The following is a 19,287-nucleotide window of genomic DNA, read 5'->3' as shown; positions in this document are numbered from 1 at the left end:
CTGTGTAGCCCTGGCTGTCCTGGCACTCACTTTGTAGACCAGGCTGGCCTCGAACTCAGAAATCCGCCTGCCTCTGCCTCCCGAGTGCTGGGATTAAAAGCGTGCGCCACCACGCCCGGCGAAATTTTTTTTTGAAGATTTATCTATTATATATACAGTGTTCTCCCTGCATGTATGCTTGCACACCAGAAGAGAGGACTAGATCTCATTACAGATGGTTGTGAGCCACCATGAGGATGCTGGGAATTGAACTCAGGACCTCTGGAAGAGCAGTCAGTGCTCTTAACCACTGAGCCATCTGTCCAACCCCAATACTGTTACTATTCAATCTGGATTTCTTATACATAAAAATATATCTTAGGCCAGGCAGTGGTGGTGCACGCCTTTAATCCCAGCACTTGGGAGGCAGAGGCAGGTGGATTTCTGAGTTCCAGGTCAGTCTGGTCTACTGAGTGAGTTCCAGGACAGCCAGGGCTATACAGAAAAACCCTGTTTCGAAAAAAATTAATTAATTAATTAAAAAAATATATATATTACAATTTCTTCTTTAATAGAGAAATATAAGCAAAAGTATTTACAGCTACTACAAATAAACCCCCAAACCAACTCATTGGCATCTTTATGAGTTCTTTTTTTTTTTTTTTTCTTTCTATAAATTCATTTACTGTTTTGAAGTTCTCAACTGATTAACAGCTACAGAAAACTGTCATAAATCACAATAAAAATATTTATATTTCAAATACAAGAGAAAATCTTAAATTATTCTTAGTTGATATCTAAATACTGATTCCCATGCTTGTGGCTTCCCATCAACCCATTATTCCTATTCAGTCTGTGTAGCCTGGGTACTTACTAAGTACTATTTGCACTTACTAAGCCTAGGTACTTACTAAGTACTATTTGCATTTCCTTCTTCTGTATCAGTTTTACTTTGCAGTTTCTTCTAGANAGCTAACTGATTTTGTCCAAGGAAGTCTCCCTTTTTTGAAAAACCAAAGCTGCTACAGTGTTTCCAGATCTACCTCCAAAGCTGAACTTGGGTGTTGGCAGCTCTTCAAAAAGTTCAAATCCTTCGCTGAATGCGTCTAGCAACTCTGCCTTGGTCCAATTACACGAGGTTATTAGGGAAAAGCCCTTTACTTCCAACACCCTGGAGAGAGACATCACATATTGCTTCCTCTTCTCAACTGCATTGTCAGGATTAAGACTTATGGCATCGTAAGTCCCTTTGTCAACACAAACATGAAATCCAGATAGCTTTGTAGAGGGACTCAAAAAGTCTTCTACCTTCAAGTTAATGTTAGATAGCCCTTCTTTCTCTAAAATACTTGCAGAAAGCTTAATTGCAGAAGGAGAATAATCAATCCCAGTTATATTAGAGAAGCCATGTTTCACCAGATTTCTCCTGTATCCCCATATTCTTGGAATGTTCTCAGTTCTCTCTCATAAACAGCATCCCAATGCTCTCGTGTCCCCAGAGCGGACGGGACGAAGTCATCCGCCGCGGAACTGCCCTCTGGAGATTGCGCGGGGACCACAGCACCGCTGTGGCCCTCAGCATCCGCGTTCATATCGCTCTGCGCCTAGTGACCTGTCGAGGCCGCCATAGAGACGCGACTTGAGCCTATGAGTTCTTAAAACAGGGGGCTGGTGAGATGGCTCAGCGGTTAAGAGTGCTGACTGCTCTTCCAAAGGTCCTGAGTTCAAATCCCAGCAACCACATGGTGGCTCACAACCATCTGTAATGAAATCTGATGCCCTCTTCTGGAGTGTCTGAAGACAGCTACAGTGTACTTATATATAATAAATAAATAATTAAAAAAAACAAAAAACAAAAGACTGCACAGCAGGAGCTGGAGAGATGGCTCAGCACAGGCTGCTCTTCCAGAGTTCAATTCCCAGCATCTACATGGATGGCCTCTCACAACCATTTCCTCTTCTGGTCTGCAGGCATTCATGCAGACAGAGCCCTTATATACATAAAATAAATAAATAAATAGAAAGTTGAATAGGCAGGATGTGGTGTGGTGATACATGACTTTGATCCCAGCACTTAGAAGATAGAGGCCAGGTGGATCTCTGTGAGTTTGAGGTCAGCCTGGTCTACATAACCAGTACCGGATAGGATACACAACAATGAATACTGGCAACATAGTGAAACGCTGTCTGAAACAAGGTTGCAAAGTTGCTGTGCAAAGTGCCCAGCAGAGGGCATGACCCCAAGGGAGGGCTCAGTCAACAGCATCTCTGGTGACAGTTGCTGTTGGCAGGCATGGGCTGTTTCCAGGTTCCTGGCTCTGTTGGTGGAATTAGCTTTAAGGAGATTTGGGGAAGGGGGCCTGAGACTAGAGGCTAGAGGAGGCACCCAGGAGACCTCGATGGTCAGAAGTGCTGCAGATCTGTTCCTGCCGCCCCTGGGAGTGTCAAGAGTGTACTAGTGGCACGTGGTGAGGCCTGGGGGACGGGGGTGGGGTGGCGCTTACCAAATTCCCGCCGGCGATTCTTGCGCAGGATGCAGGCTAAGTACTCCTTACCCTCGACCGTCTCATGCCAGTCTGGGACAATCACCGAACCGTGCATGGGAGGTTTGGCCATGCTTGAGTACGCCAGTAAGGTAAGGATGTGTCCGAATACTGGGAGTAGGAGTGGAGAGAGGGCCAACCATTATCCCAAGGCGACTCCGAGGTCCTTAATCTCTCTCTGGCTTTCCTTTGGAACCTGGATCCCCATCCCGAAGGTGCATTTCTATAGCCCCATTCTTCTACATTGCTCTCTGGGGAACTAACCCATCCTTGTCCTGGGAAGGTATTTCCACAAGCCCCCTCTGCCATATCTCCTTCCGAGCCCCGCTTCGCCTCTACTCCCTCAATTCCGACTCCCGGGACCACCAACCTTCACAGTCCCCCGCCAGCAGAGTGACGATCCTTTTAAAAGCCCGCTCTTCGTTTCTGTCCTGCCAGCAGAGCCTGCTTCCACCAGGTCAAGACGCTGTCTACGAAGCGCATGCGCAGAAATGTTGCCATGGCGACGCAGGCGAAGGCGGGGCTCCTGAATTCCGGTGGGTCTTGGGGTTTTGCAAGGTCTGCAGCTCCTTCCCTAAGCAGGATCTTTCTTATTCAGCTTTACCAACGTGAGCTCATATTTTCCTATCAAACATGATCATCTCCCGCAGAAAGGAGGCTTCATCAGTTTTCTGAGCCTCTTAAGTTTCCTTTTCTACAAAATGGACATTATTTCCTTTCTTTTTTTTCTTTCCCTTTCTCTCCTCCTCTTCCTCCTCCTCCTCCACTTCCTCCTCCTCGTCCTCCACCTCCTCCTCTTCCTCCTCCTCCTCTCCTTTCCTATCCCTCTCCTCCTCCTCCTCCTCCAGTTCCTTCTCCTCCTCTTCCTCCTCCTCCTTGAGACAGGGTTTCTCTGTATAGTAGCCTTTACTGTCCTTAAACACTCTCTGTAGATCAGGCTATCCTTGAATTCACAGAAACTCCCCTGTCTCTGCCTCTTGTAGTGCTGGGATTAAAGGCATGTGCTACCATGTCTGGCCATTTGTTTATTTATTTATTTACCTTCACAGGGTTCTTTACAACCGTGCTGGGCAGCAAAGCTCAGCAGGTTTAGTTCTTATGCTCCTGTTATTAACATCACAGCTCCATCAACCCTGCCCAGCAGGTCCAGAGTCAAATACCTCTGGATTGAGGCGTCAAGGGACTTTTTGTAAGAGGTCTGAATAAAGAGCCATTTGTTTACTAATTGATTTATTCATTCCTGTCGTTCAACAATGACCAAGCCCCAACTGTGTGCCCAGCATCTGGTTGGTGCTGGGAAGCAAGGGTGAGCCAGAAGTCCTGCCCTCGGACTTGATGTTCCAGCCCAGACCTGTGAGCAACCCCAAAGATGGCAGCTCAGGAAATGCCTGTGAGCTGCACAAGATGAGCGGGTGTTTGAGACACTCTGAGTGATGTCTGTCATCTTCACCAGCATCTCGAGCAGCGTCTTCAAGGAGGGCCAGCCACTGCTTTGCAAGGAATGAGTTAAGTAGGCTTCGTGAGGGCCGCTTGCCCTGGAGTCTGTGGACATTCATCTCTATATGAACAGCTTCATGTCTTTGCTACTCCAGAAGAGGTAGCAGGAACACACCTTGTCAGTGGAAAAACAGACTCAGAAGCCTGGGTTACCTGACTCTAAAAACATGTTATCTATCCGGCCAGATTGGGTTCTGGGTTTTCAAGACTTCACCCTCGGCACCTAGGAGGTGCTAGTGAAGCCAATAGCAGCAAGGAGGTCACAGACCCACAGGAGGTGGGGAAGGGAGGAGGGTGCAAGAGAGAGTGCTTCAGTCCCTGCCTTACTAGGCAGCAAGGCTGTGCAAGAGGAAACCATTTCTACTGGAGTCTGTGGCTGGATGGAACCCACTGCGCATGCTCCTGAGATGAGGTCCTTTCTGTAGTGACAGGGATCTTCCAGTCACAGAGCAGAAACATTTAGATCTGAGTCGTCTTTGGGCTTCTAGACTTCATACCCAGCCTCCATACCCAGGTCTGGTTTGAATCTTGGAAATCTCTAAATGAATCTGCACATTTAATGCTTGCACTGTAATGCTCTGATAGCACTGCATAGACTGGGGGCTCAAACAACCGACAAGTGTTTCTGTGCATCTGGAGGCTGAATAACCAATCTCACTGCAGGGTTGGTTTCTGCCACTGCCTTCTCCATGTGTAACAACAACATGGCCTCTTCTCTGCTCGGTCCTCTGCTGCTATTTCCTGTTTTTGGAGACAAACTCTCACTGTGTACTCTAGATTGGCCTGGGGAACTCCTGGTCCTTTTGCCTCAGCCTCTTGGGTGCTGGAATTACAAGTGTGTACCACCATAATGGTGTCTGCTGCTCACACACACCCTCTCTTGTTTTTGTTTCACACACACACACACACACAAAATTATACACAGGGTCTCACTATGCAGTCTTGGCTAGTCTGGAACTTGCTACGTAGACCAGGCTGGCCTAGGACTCACAGATCTGCCTGCCTCTGCCTCCTGAGTGCTGGGCTAAAGAACACTGGCCACCATACCTTAGACAGGCACTATCCAGTTTGACCAGGGCCCCCACCATTATGATCTGCTTTAATCTTAACTCCCTGCTTAAAGGATTCATCTCCAAATACAGTCCTATTCGAGTTAGGGTTTTGTAGAGACACCAGTCAGTCCACAGCAGGGCCTAAGACCTTGGTTAAATATACACTGCCGCTGGAGACAGGCAGCCAACCAACAGGAACTGAGGATTAAAGTGTGCTTAAGGTACTTGTGGGATCTCCTGGTATGCTGGGTTCTAATCTCCTGTATTCTTTAACCTCTAAATTTTCACTCCCCCCTCCCCAGCTTCGGTAAGTTGTTTCTCTTTCTAAGACTAAGGCAAAGCAGGTGGGACATGCCACACCCCCACACCGCCACCCCCGCGCCCAGGCGTCCTCTGATTTACTCCTCTCAGTTTGCTGTCCCCACATGTATTTATCAAGCACCTCTGGACAAGGGCACCAGATAGCCATGGAGCAGGATTCCTCAAGGTAGGAACATGTCACCAGCCTAGAGTAGATGGGAGGTCTAGGTGGGCAGGCACAGAGGCCTGGCCTTGGGTGAGGCTGGCTGAAAGCAAGAAATGTACAGCCCTGCCTGAGCATCCTGAGGTGGAGCGGATAGGAAAGCAAATTCGAACCCCCTGCTGGCTCCTCAGAGCTTCAGGAGTAACACTCGGTCTCCCCCCTCTGGCTCAAGATGTGTTCGTGAACATACAAGTCTTCAAGTCTTGACTGGCTTCCCACAAGGTGTCCCCAGACTCCCTCGGGCCACTCTCCAAACTCAAAGTGCAGCCAGTTCAGTCAAAGGCTGAGCTGACATCATGATGGCCCTCCAAGGACTGGATGGATAGCGACTCCCCTGACTGAGGGGAAGAGGAGGCCCTGACCAGAGAAATCAGAGAAAGAGTATCAGAGAAAGAGGCTCTGCAGGAGGCTGGTAAGGTGGCATAACGGACGGTGGGTATCGGATGTGAGTGGTCTAGCGAGAGGTGGGCACTGTCAGTCATGGGTGAGTGGAGACTCCCTGGTTACGGACAGAGCAAGCAGGGCCTATGTCCCTGATGCTCCTTCCACAGGGTCTTCTCTGACCAGCTTCTCCACAGTCAGCTCTCAGCTGAGATGGGTCTCTCCTAAGGCCTCCTGGGATCAGTTAGGCTATGTGTTAGGAGTTAGGCTCCGCAGGTAAGAGCACTCGCTGCCAAGACTGATACTGACCTGAGTTTGATCCTTGGGGCCCACATAGTGGGAGACAAAATACCTGAGACCCACATGATAGATGGAGAGAACCAACTCACACGCTATCTTTTCACTTATCTATGAAGATGCACACACACACAGATACACAGATACACATGAAATAAGAGGGGCTGGAGAGATGGCTTAGCAGTCAAGAGTGTTTACTGCTTTGTCAGTCTGTCAGAGGGCTGGATCCCAGCACCCACATCTAGTGGCTTCCAAATGTGTGTAATTCCAGCTCCAGGGGAATACATCACCCCCCCTTTTGGCGTCCATAAGTATTTCTCTGTCTGTCTGTCTGTCTCTCTTTAAAAATGAAAGAAAATCTTTTTGGAAGAGCTCAACCGCCCCATGGGCACACCCCTCTCTGCTTTGCTATTTATAGTCTTATCTGGCCCAGGTCCCTGACCTCCAGGCTCAAGTGTAAAGTCCATAGGACAGGGTGCCACCTGCCAAGCAGCAGATACAATGCATGTGTTGAGCGCAGTGGTGGGTACTGCGCAGTAAACTCCCCCACTCGGCCAAGAGGCTAAGCACTTTATTCCCTACATGTCTGTTCCCTGTGCTGCACATCTTGAACATGCAGTGCTTCATGCCTCAGCCATCCCACCACATTCCTTGATGATGTCTTCTCCCCAGTACCACCCTGCCCCCACCCCCATGCCCCGTTCAGGCACAGGTTTCTGGGCTCATCTCATTTCACTCTACAGATCCAGCCTGTCCTTCTCAAGGCTCTTGAGGGATCCATCACTGGCTCTCACGCAGACGGACATTGGCAAGGGCTACTTGATATACTAGGGCGCCTGCCCTGGTTCTCCTGGCACTTGCTACCATCCCAGGTGGAGCCCCGCTTTCTCTTTTTAAAGCAGGCCAGGGTTTAGGGGGACGCTTGGTGAGGACACCTGCCTTTTAAGTACAAGGTTCCATCTCTTGCAGAGGGTGGGAACTAATTGGAACAAGCCTGCTTTTCCTTTCCTTTTTGTGACAAGGTTTCTCTGTGTAGTCCTGGCTGTCCTAGAACTTGCTCTGTAGACCAGGCTGGCCTTGAACTCAGAGGTCCACCTGCTTCTGCCTCCTGAGTGCTGGGATTAAAGGCATGCGCCAAAGATACAGGCAAGCATTTTCATCATCTTCAGGACTTGTTCCAATGGTAGTGTGTGCTTCAGAGTGCACAGGACCTTGGGTGGAACTGAAGGCCCAGCCCCCCCCCCCCCCCCCCCGCCAAAATCACCACACACCACCTCCTGCCTCATTCAGTCGGTCTCTGAATCAGTCACTTCACCTCCATAATTTCAGGTAAACTCTGATCCAGCTACTTCTCATTTTCGACAGCATTAACATGCCAAGTTTCTTCTTCCTCATCTTTATTTCCTGATTTATTCATCCATTTATCCATCCATCCATCCATCCATCCATCCATCCATCCATCCATCCATCCATCTATCTATCTATCTATCTATCTATCTATCTATCTATCTATCTATCTATCTATCTATTTTTTGAGACAGGGTCTCCCTTATGTAGCCCTGACTGTCCGGGAACTTTGTAAACCAGGCTAGGCTGTCCTTGAACTCAGAGATCCGCCTGCCTGCCTCTGGCTCTCAAGTGCCCGGCCCCTCTCTTGTTTTAATCTCCTGCTCCCCCAGCCTTGGGGCTAATGTTCAGTGTTGCAGGAGGTTTACTTCAATGCCAGGGGCTCACGGAAGGAGAGATCACCTACTCACAGGCCATCTCTCACAACGTTCTGCTCCAGGGAGAACTCTGCACTGAGCCCTTCAATGCTGGTCCCATCTTGAGAGACCAGATTGTCTCCTCCTACAGGGATTCTGCTTAATGATCTTTCCCTGCCACATGTGAGGAGGAATTGTGACTGTCACATTGTTGTAGAATACTGTCTGCCAAGTGTAACAGCCATTACTAGCTTAATCAGAGTACCTGAGACTACAGAGGAGACCCCTCAAGATGAGGCCTGCTGACAGTCCCTCACAGCAGCGAGGAGGGATGACAGACCTTCCCGAGGTCCCAGCCATCGCTCTCTCCTGCACCCCCACCCAACTGTACCGACTGCATGTGACCTCGGAAAGTAGAATATATAGGAGGATTAACTAAAGAGTGGACGTCATCTCTGCAGTTTTGGGGAGGCCATCATTTATGTTGGGGTGAAACTTCACAGTGTTTCTGCCGTCTGGGGGTCGCTCACACTTTTATATGGAAGCCCAGGGAACTTGTAGTTCACTAGCTGGGCTTGAATGGAGTGGTTCCGCTGTTCTGTTGCTACTGGAGTGTAGAAACAGCTGAGGAAGCTGTAAGCTCCCCAGGGTACGTTTTTGGGTTACCAGTGTCCTGTTGTGTTGGGGTGAGGGTCAGTAAACACTCAAGAATCCCCGGGTCCGCTCCACCCTTTTCGTGGGCAGCAGAGCATGTTTTCAGCAGTCCTCATTCTCTCTCCTGCAGCATGTAGGCAGGTGGGGCCCCTGAGGTGACTTTGCTGTGTTGGGCTTGTAAGGGTTAGCCTGGGGGTGGGACAGGTGGGACAGGCTGAGACAGGCTGGAAAAGGAGGAAAACAACCAGGGTAGAAAAGGGAAACACTGGGTGAGCTGTCCTTTCTCTACTGTTTGGGACAGAGCATGCAGGTGCACTCAAAGCCTTTCCTAGGGTTCCCCCGGGTGGCCGTTGTGGGTAATCACATCGCATGGAGATCTCATTCCTAATCTTAAGTGTGAAGCAGCTGTCACCCCTCCTCTGCAACTCATCGTCCCCACTCAAACTCTCCCAGCAATGCCGCCATCACCCCCATGCGCATCCACTGGAGATACTATATGTAGACAGGCTAATAACAGCAAAGGGAAGCTCCCCCTAGGGGCAGAGGGAGTGGAAGAGGGGCCGCCCCAGGCATGGGTGGCAGCCCTACACCAAGGGCAGTCTGGTGGGTATCTTGTCTAGAGCCAACAGTACTCCAGCCCACGGCTTTTAGGGGCTTTTTTCGGATTCCCAGAAGATAAAGGTTTAGGCTCAGGGTGGTGACCTGGGCTGGTGAATCTGCATTGTCTGTCTGTCTGTCTGTCTTACACTCACACTGAGGGAAGCCGCCCTGCTGGGGAGTACTGCTGGGCCACACCATGCACCACACTAGGACACTTCCTCCACCACTCCTGCATCTTCCTCATCCTGCAGGGCAGAGACAAGTACACAGAGCACAGCTGGTAAGATCTGCACCCAGGGTAAAGCAGCAAACACAAGACGGTGTCTAACCCTGTGTCCTCACCACCAGGTGCGAAGGCTGTCCTGGCCCTCCATACACCTCTGCTCACTTCCCTTAGAATCTGCACCGCAAAGTCCTTCAGGCATGATGGGGACAGGGACAGCATTCTCGCTCAGGAAACCACCTTCCCGGCCACCCTCCTCCCCCTCATCCCAGGGATCCCCCCCCTTCTTTACTGTACTAATAAAACAGTTAAGACGATTCAGTCCGTTGTTTTATTTGTTAAACTGCTAAAAAGTCATTGGGGGAAACATTAACAAAAATGAAATGGACAAATTTAAATATCCATGGAATCCATTCTCATTCCCACACTGTGATGTGCCTAAAATGACTATTGGGGGGGCCGCCTGGCACCCCTGAGTTGTATGGGAAACACGACTCACAGCACCAGCGTTGTCAGGGCACGGTGGGCGCGCACCGACGTGAGCCCTGGTTGGTAGGAGGGGGCAGAGCAAGCACAGTGGAGCCAGAGGTTGGCTTTCATTCCCAAGGATGGGGCCAGTGAGAGGCCACCTGCAGAGGACAGCAGAGCAGGCCTTCCGCAGTCCCCAGGCCAGGCTTCCTTACCCTGGACTCCTTCAGGTCCTCCCCGCTGTCATTTTTGCTGGTGAGACCACAGATAATGCAAACAGAGTACATCACCATGCCAGAGTCACCATGAGGACAAGGACAGACAGATGGAGAGACTGAAGAGGAAGGGAAGAGCAAGGCAGAAGGAACTTATAAAGACAAAGCAAGGGGAGCGCCCCCTCATCCCACTGCGGCGGCTCTGTCTTTCCAGGCTGAGCCTCCGGCAATCCTGCCTTCTCTCCTCTTCTTTAGTTAGGGGAGTTCCGAGACCGGTCCTGGTCCTCCACAGTTCATGCTTTCAGTTCTTGCCAGAGCTCGAACATCAAAATGAGAAGGCTGGCAGAGCAAGCCCAACATTACCTTCAACAGAACTCCAGTTTCCTTCTACCTTACTGGTGCTCCCAAAACACGGGGCAGGAGGGGTTGTGGAGCCCTCATCCCAAGCAAGGAAGAAAGGCAGCAACAGGAGTGAGAAACGAATGCTCTCTGCCGCACGCTATGTGGCATGCATGGCCAGGAAGCTCTGTGCAGGAGCAGAGCAGCGCCCAGAACTCTCACGGGCCAACCAAATGACTCAAGTTAATATGACCGAGGGCTCTCAAAGGCACACTTGCAGGAATGGAAAGGGTTAAAGCTTCAAGTAGAAACAAGATGTATTTTAAATACTTAAATACTGATAAATATTTTCTTTAGGTGCTCCTGAGGGTTCAAACAAAATATTTTGTCTCATGTCTCTTGGTGAATTTTAAGACAAAATTGGTATCGTGTCAAAAAAGGGGTGGTGGTTAAATCTGAACTGACAGTGTTGTGTGGATACTGAGCTCTGCTGGCATACTGGAAATCGTAGGACACACACAACCTCATGAGGCTGAGGAGACCACCGTCTCCACTGCTGAGTCACTTCCCACAGCAACATCTAACAGCACTCAGGGACCACCAAGTCCCAAATGGCTGGCTGCAGGCGAGGCTCATTCTGTTTTCTCTGGAGGGACTGCAGATATCTCAGGCAGCCAGTGCAGAGGAACCCATAGCTTTCTAAGAGGTTAAGATTTCTGTTGCCTGCCTACTTGGGAGAAGTCGAAGAATCAACAGTTGACAGCCAGCTTAGGAAGGCCACAGGGGAAAGAGAAAGACTACAAAGTAGAGATTCTTAACTTTCAGGTGTCCGAATGCTTGATGTTTCAGTAGAGCCCAAGTCCAGAGGCGCCATCCACATGCAAACACCACAGAGAGGGTTCAGCAATGCTAGGCTGCTTATCTGCTGGCCTTACCTCTGGAGTCAAGACCCAGAGGATCAGTTTTGGCCAAAGGACTGGTAGTAGCAACAGAGCAGGGAGCTGGAGTGGTGGGGCACACAGGAAGTAGGCACAGGGGTGCTCCCTCGGGAGCGGCTCCAGAGCGAATACCCCTCCTTTAGAGTTGGCCTTTTCCAGGTTTCAAAACAGGAGGGCTCTCTTGCCAAGACCAGCAGAGCAAAGCTAAAGGCTAAGGAAAGACTAAGCATGGAGCAGGGGACGCGCTTGTCGGAAGGTGAGTGCTGGCCATGAGCCGCAGCAGGCTCGTGCCTGGGAGATGCAGACAGGGGAATGGGAGAATGCCGCTGGGAAACACGTTGTTGTCCTTTCAATTTCAGTTTTTAAAGGTAAAATAAAAATCCTTTACCCACTGATGAGAAACCACCAAACCATAGTTGCATGGTTATTTGAAATAATCTTATTTTGATTTCTCCTATGTCTAGGCTGTGGCTTAGAGACCAGTAATTTATAGCTTTCTCTATGAACAAACAAACCCCTCTTCTGGTTGGCTGTACCTTATCTAGGAAATGAAGTGAAGGCAGAAAGGAAAGCTCTGTTTTGGGGGACACAAGAAAAAGACGACATGAAGCTGCTCCCAGGTCAGTGTGTGTCTGCAATGTCAAGGACGTGATACTCAAGCCAGTCCCTTGTCAACAGCACTGCCCAGCACAGAGGGCTGTGCCGCAAGTGACGGGCAGAGGCAGGAGGGTCTCTGAGGTGCATGGTGAGGCACTGCCTAGGGAAAGAGGAGACTAGGAAAGGTGTCTTTTGATGCTTTACAGATTCCCTTTGTTTTGTTGACACAGAGTCTCATCACATAACTCAGGCTAAGCCCAAAGCTGAAGTCAGCCTGCCTCTGGCCTGAGTGCTAGGACACGGGTGTGTAGCAGCACACCAAGGTGCGTCCCGACTGGCCATGAGGATGCTGGAAGGCTCTAACAGGTCTGAATTCTGTGGATACTGGAGCTTTGCCAGAGGGGAAGAAGTGAGAAAGTTCTGATGAACCAAAAAACTCAAAAAGTAGAAGAAAACCCCCCAAAGCAAAGCGCCGGAGGACAGGGCGCAGCCGACAGACAGGAGAGGCCTCTAAGGACCCAGTTCTAAAAGACAAACAACTATGGTTTTTGGCAACTTGCAACCAAACACGATTGTCGGAAAATTCCCTCATCAGACATTTGAATGTTTTGCTAAGACATGTAGGGAGAACTCAAAAAGACCAACGGACAGGAAGGAGGCAGACAGGTGGATGGACGGCGGCTCTATAAACATTGTTTCAGCATGACTCCAGCACGTGGGAAACAGGGTTTCTCGTTGGGTGACTTCTCTGGATCACAGAGGACAGAAGGGACCAGGCACGGGGCGCTTCTACAGAGCCATCATGGGTCCTCTGTGGTTGACAGGAGGCGGGGAAGAGCTGTCTTCTGTAAGTGACTCTGATCCTGCAGCGGCATCTAGAGCCTCTTCCTCAGTGCCTAGACCATCATTTCTGACTCTGAGAAGGCCACAGAAAGCTCACAGGGGCGCTTCTTCAGCTTCCTGTGGGAAGTTACTGCTGTCTGTCCCCTTACTTCCCGGTCTAGTCATCAGCAGAGTACAAAGGCCAGCACAGCCTCCACTAAGACCACAGCAGCTGATCTGAACCAGGACGAAGATCTCGCCTTTATTGTAAACAGAGTTGGCTATATAATATATCTGTATATATATAATCTTTTCCTTAGTGGGGATTTAATCCCAGCCTGGAGCAAGTTAGGCATGGAATTGGAGTTTTGGTTTGTGGGAGTCGTGTTGTTTTCCCAAGTCTTAGTCCAAATGTTTGCACACCGGAAAATTCCAAATTAAAAGACACAGAAGGGAAGGGGTGCTGAGCACATTATCTCTTTGCTCGCACAAAGTACAAGGCGTTTGTTTTTGGATAGTACTTCACATTCTGCTTCTTGTCCATGAGCCCTCCAAATATGATGAGCTCGCCTCGGCCCTGCACCACCGTGTGCAGGCTGGTCTCAGGAGGCCCGACCACCGAGCTGCTCGTGAACACTTTCCACTTGACTCGGCCCTTCTCCTTGGTGTCTTTAATGTCTAGCACATACATCTGCATAGGTTTGCAGTTCATACTCTGGTATAAGGGTTTACCCACATTGAGGGACTGTGGAGGGTGGTGGCCCAGGCGCCGAGCAATTGGGGGTAAGGAATGACCGTCTCCTTGGGCTGGTCCTGGGCGGGGGATGGGCACTGTTTCTCCACTGCTCAGGCTCTGACTCCCAGGGGAGCTTGGAGAAGACCCAAGAGGAGGACTTAGTGCTGCCGAGGCTGAGGGGCCTTTGGATGACATCGCTTTGATGGCTTCCAAACTCCGACGCAGGGCACCAGGAGATACAGCCCCTGCAAGGGCACTGGCCACATGTGGTGGGGTGTGAACACCATTGGTCTGTTCTGGAGGGTGTCTCACACTCCCTGCAACTGTCCTGTTGTCTGTATTATCCACGTGACTGCTACTGGAAGCAGACTTCAGGTCCCAATTCAGATCAATGGAACTTAACCTCAGGTCCTTCTGATCTGGTAAAGACCCTCGTCGAGGAGCTAGAGAAAGTCCTACTTTTAGGTCGTAGCCGTCAGAGGCAGATGGAGTGCTTGGAGACACGACCTGTACAGGGCTGTCTAAGGAAGCACCCCCGACAGCTACTGTCCCTGGAGATAAATTTCCACCATTGAGAATGGGAGAGCCATCTCCTCTGGCTGGGGAGAGGCTCCCTTCCCGGGATCCCGAGGGAGTCTGCCTTTGAGCCCTGGGCCTCAGTGTTCCCCAGCGGCCATTAACACAGGGCGCTTCGTCCATACTCCTCACCGGGGACTGGGAGCGGTATTCTCGGGTCTCGGGAACCAGGGCTGGAGGAGTGGCACTGATAGGTGATGGGCGAGAGTTCAAACTGGGGCTGAGGGGCGCTCTCCCGCTTGGCGCCTGGCTGAAGACCACCACACACTGTCCCACCTGGAAGAGAAAGACTCACGCTCACAGCCCGTCCTTAGTTCTGATCCGACTTCCTAACACAGCCACTGGGAACGGGTAGGAGATGAAACTGTGTCGGCTAGGAAGGCACGTAGACAGGAACAACTGTTGCTAAAGGCTATCAGTTATAGCTGTGGAATCGGGGCGTCTGTTTGAGAGACCCTGGGAACAGTCTGTAGACAAATGGATCCTTAAAGCTACAAATAAAATGATGTGCATCGATGTTCTCCTACCAAGCAGCTCGTGGACATACGAAATGCTAAAAGAGCACGTGAACCAAACTGTTTTCTACTTCTGTAAAAATGTCTCCTGAAGTTTAACAAATTGATTTAGGTTTCTAGTTAAGGGCGTTTCCTGCTGGCTGCTCATCCCCTACTTACCCGGCAGGCTGGATGACACCATAGCTCCGGGGCACCATGGTCTTCATTTTCTACCTTGAGTGGCTGCCAGGCCCAGGGACCTGGGTGCATGTGCAGCAGCCAGGCATCTTTGAACAGCTGTAAGAGAAGAACCAAGAACAGACCTCGGGGTTGGAACATGCTCCAAGCACATACACTCACAACTGCTTTATATCCAACCATTCACCCACCCATCCATCTATCCACCCACCCACCCACCTATCCATCCATCCACCCACCCACCTATCCATCCATCCATCCATCCATCCATCCATCCATCCGTCCACTCACTCATCCACCCGCCCATCAATCCGCTCATCCACCTATCATATGACAGAACTACTGTTTCAAGGCTGTGGTGCCTAGTGTAAAGTGCGTGTATGGGTTTGGCAGGTAGACATCCTAACCCTCAGGCATTCATTCAGCTATGACTCCTGCCTCCATTCATTCATACATGGCTGCTGACTGTCCTGGCCCATGGAATTGTTCTTGTGACTCACGTACCAACTGCAACTGGGGTGTGTGTGTGTGTGTGAGAGAGAGAGAGAGAGAGAGAGAGAGAGAGAGGTAAATTCCATGTGGATGTCAGTCATCTACCTGTTTATTATTCCACTGTCCCCCCTCCCCAAACAAATGATATTGGAAAACCTTATAGGTTAAAGAGGAACCAAGAATAGAAAGAAATGAGAAACAATTATTTAAGAGATCAATGTTTCTATTCAAAAGTACCTCTCAACCCCCACTCTCCACCCCGCCCCCAAAAAAGAATAGAGAAAAAGGCAGAAAATATAAAAGCTGTCTACTCAAAGTGGAAGAGACACTCTGTAAGTCAGCATGCCAAGAAGGGGTTCTGTGTCTTACTGGGCAAGCGGGCTGAGCACACCCCCAGCATGTAGCAGCTGAACCCAGTGCCACTGCGTACTCACCGCATTGGGACCGCCACACCCTCCAAGGATCAGGAGAGTTGTATCATCTATAACAATCTGGGGAGACAAAGAAATGTAAAATAAATCTACAAAGACACAGGCACCTGACTTCCCATGCTTCCATAACGTACATGAGCATCATGCCCAGCTCCCAAGTGAGCATGCCAGCTGCCTGCGCGTTTCTATGCCTTTGAGCTGACCACCCTTGAACAGACACATTCTTAAAGAGTGTTAACCACAGAAATGCACGACTCTCTTAATAAAACCCCTAGAGGCCACTATAGGTAGTACATCACAATAGAAACACACACTCACACACACATACACACACACACACAGAGTAAGAAACTCTCTTTGGCTCACTGCACAGGGACCTCACCTCACTCCCATAAGATACTACAGTGCTTGCTCAATAGTTAAACTCTTTAGCACCTGAGACTGGCCACCTCGAGGGTGAGGACTGGGGCCAGAGATGTTCGGCTTGGACCACGCCCACTGCTCCAGGTCCAGGACCCAGACTTCGTTGCTCCTGTGAGATAAGAACACAGTCAGAAGGAAGGTGTAAGCTCCAGGGAGCACGGTCTGGCTGAGGGACTGGTGCCTGTGCCAGTGTTCATACATGCAGCCTGTCTGGGCTGGAGGAGGCTTCAGAGGCGGTCTCCTCAGAGTCCAGGGGCTTCAGAAGGAAAAAAGACCGCAGCTGAATCCTACATTTGCAGCCTAAACAAGAAACTATTTTCTCTACCTTTCGTGTCCTCTCCTATGAAACAGAAACACTGCTGTTCTACAGAACTGACAGAAAGCAGGCACCTGTCCTGAGTTCTTTCTCTGTGGTCCTAAGGTCTTAGGGAGCTGAGTGTGCAGCCACACTCTGGACCCGAAGCACAAGTTCCTCAGTGGCAGCGGCGGCGGTGGCTGGTCAAGTGATCGCCTTCCCAAACCAAAAACCACAAGAAAGAGGGAGAAAGACATCCACCACAGTGCAGGAGCTAAAAGGCTTGTGATGGTGACGACAGAGAGTACCTCACAGTGTAATAAGCTGCAGTCTCCTCAGGAACCAACTGCTATATTCAACTCTCTAGAAGGTAGCAGGGATGGGCGTGGTGGCACGCACCTTCAGTCCCAGGCAGAGGCAGGAGAATTGAAGGGAATTTGTCACTAGCCTGGTCTACATAAATTCCAGGCTAGTGAGAGACCCTGTGTCAAAACACCAACTCCCCTGCAAGGAAAGGGGCATAGTGACCTTGGCATGACTGTCCCTCAACTTCAATCCCAGCACTTATGAGGCCAAGGGTTTCATGAATTCAAGACCAGACAGAGCTAGAAAAGAAAAAGGAAAGAAAAGAGAGAAAAGCAAGCAAACACAGCAAAGCCTGCTCCTGGCTGGCAGTCTGTTTCTGGCTGTCTCTTTAAGGTCTTCTATTTACACACAATGATATAAAGTACTCCCAAATTTAAACCCTGAGCCCTCTCATCTACAGGGCAGTTCTTTTTGTTTTCTCCATATGTACTTTATATTCAATTTACATTTATGTTTTTGTATTGTTTTGCTTTAAGATTTTATTTATTATTATACGTAAGTATGCAACAGCTGTTTTCAGATGTGCCAGAAGAGGGGTGTCAGATCTCATTACAGATGGTTGTGAGCCACCATGTGGTTGCTGGGATTTGAACTCAGACCTCTGGAAGAGCAGTCAGTGCTCTTAACCTCGGAGCCATCTCTCCAGCCCCTTGTTTTGCTTTTTAAAAAAACAGATTCTCGAGCCGGGCATGGTGGCGCACACCTTTAATCCCAGCACTCGGGAGGCAGAGGCAGGCGGATTTCTGAGTTCGAAGCCAGCCTGGTCTACAAAGTGAGTGCCAGGACAGCCAGGGCTACACAGAGAAACCCTGTCTCGAAAAAACCAAAAAAAAAAAAACAACAAAAAAAAACAAAACAGATTCTCATATGCCCGAGGTTGGCCTCAAACTTGCTACATAGCTGAGCGTGACCCTGAACTCTTTAATTTTAAAACACTATGCTGGTGGGTCAAGTCATAGGGCAAGCTTGGGTCTGCAATGACTTAATTACTTACTTTCTTTCTTTTCTTTCTCTTTTTCCTTTGAGACAGAGTTACTTTATGTAGCCCTGGCTGTCCTGGAACTCATAGAGATCCACCTGCCTCTGCCTCCTAGGTGCTGGGATTAAAAAGGGGTGTGCCGCCATGAGTAGATGTAGTGACTTTTCTGATAGCTCATCAATCCCCATTTTACTCAGGGCATACAGAAAACTACTGTGGCTCCTACGCACGCCAGTGACACGGATGAGCTTGCTGTCCTGACTCTAACCTAGGACAGGCGGTGATACAGAAGGCAATGGCTGGGGATCTGCCTCCCTGAAAGCTTCCCCTTTCTAATTCACTTTCCCAGTCTGTCTCCTATCCCATTTGGAGAGTCCACAATTTCTACTCATCCTGTGAATATACCTTTTCCCTTCTCCTGGAGGGTCTGAGTTGGGCAATAAACCATCCTGCTTCTTGAAAGATGGTCTTCTATAGGCACAGAACAAGGAGAGCCTTCAAACAACCCGATCCCATTGTAATAAACAGAAATGCTTGGGGCTGGAGAGATGGCTCAGTGGTTAAGAGCACTGGCTGCCCTTCCAGAGGTCCTGAGTTCAATTCCCAGCGACCACATGGTGGCTCACAGCCATCTATAAGGAGATCTGATGCCCTCTTCTGTCCTGCATATGTATATGCAGCAGAGCACTCATATATTAAATAAATAAAAATTTAAAAAGAAAGTCTTAACACTGAGTTTATGATCTGGGATGGAGGCACCAAAGAACTAACTGCTGGGTGAAGTAAGTAACAGGCTCAAGAAGAACTGTGTTCGGAGACATGGCTGTGCCTGGTTCACCGTTCGTTCCGGCCTGTTATGAATGGGAGCTCCTACCTTCAGGTTAGCACGAGACAAGCTGGAAGTACTTACATCTGCCGGGATCCTAAGGAGCCACCGAAGACAATCATTTTATCCCCTATCACACAGGAGGAATGGCCAGCCATGGGAGGAGGCCCATGCGTGGTGACAATGCAGTTCCACCTAGCGGAGAGCAGGGGAAGGAAGGAAGCAGACGTCAGACCCACCTCTGCGTCCTCAGAGTGTAAGGCTGCAGGAGCGAGTGGCGCGCTAAGAAGCAGAGCAGCCGCCTTCCCAGCACAGGGACAGACAGAGCGGGGCAGCACACGGGCACTCCCAGCTCTCCCATGGGGCATCTCAGCGTGGCTGCAGACAGCCAAGGAAGAAGTGAAGACCATATAGGATGACATTTGGCTTTGTGGCTCCCTCACCCTTGTGTGCTGAGGAAGTTCTACCTGACATCTCATCTGATTGATGGGTGCTGTCATTACGACAGACATGTCTAGGGGCTGGAGAGATGGCTCAGCAGTCAAGAACACTGACTGGCTGCTCTTCCAGAGAAAACCTGGGTTCATTTCCCAGCACCCACACAGTGACTCGAAACTGTCTGTAACTGCAGTCCCAAGGG

At 49.9% G+C, this 19,287-nt stretch overlaps 2 protein-coding genes and 1 pseudogene across 4 annotated transcripts in view; all 3 read right to left on the bottom strand.

Moving 5' to 3' along the window:
- The window catches only part of Cplane2 (ciliogenesis and planar polarity effector 2), a 7,356-nt gene extending 4,351 nt beyond the window's left edge, over positions 1-3,005 (bottom strand). The window contains exons 1-2 of one of the 2 annotated variants that reach the window (XM_021160864.2): positions 2,893-3,005; positions 2,484-2,633 (exon numbers count right to left, since the gene is read on the bottom strand). In XM_021160864.2, coding sequence (XP_021016523.1) covers positions 2,484-2,595 — 112 coding nt within the window. In that variant the 5' untranslated portion in view covers positions 2,596-2,633; positions 2,893-3,005. The remainder of the gene's footprint in view (positions 1-2,483; positions 2,634-2,892) is intronic. The other variant, XM_029475837.1, reaches the window with a different exon arrangement.
- On the bottom strand, positions 663-1,628 carry LOC110293092 (annotated as a pseudogene).
- Positions 3,006-13,069: 10,064 nt separating the features above from the next.
- The window catches only part of Fbxo42 (F-box protein 42), a 53,656-nt gene continuing 47,438 nt past the window's right edge, over positions 13,070-19,287 (bottom strand). For both annotated transcript variants that reach the window (XM_021160835.1, XM_029476341.1), the window contains 5 exons: positions 18,732-18,842; positions 16,194-16,290; positions 15,762-15,818; positions 14,818-14,934; positions 13,070-14,419 (listed from right to left, as the gene is read on the bottom strand). In XM_021160835.1, the coding sequence (XP_021016494.1) occupies positions 13,304-14,419; positions 14,818-14,934; positions 15,762-15,818; positions 16,194-16,290; positions 18,732-18,842 (1,498 nt within the window). In that variant the 3' untranslated portion in view covers positions 13,070-13,303. The remainder of the gene's footprint in view (positions 14,420-14,817; positions 14,935-15,761; positions 15,819-16,193; positions 16,291-18,731; positions 18,843-19,287) is intronic.

Source organism: Mus caroli, chromosome 4, assembly GCF_900094665.2.
Source record: "Mus caroli chromosome 4, CAROLI_EIJ_v1.1, whole genome shotgun sequence".
Taxonomy (NCBI): Eukaryota; Metazoa; Chordata; class Mammalia; order Rodentia; family Muridae; genus Mus; species Mus caroli.
The sequence above is the reverse complement of the archived record's forward strand: the minus strand, read 5'-3'. Positions and strand labels throughout refer to the sequence as shown.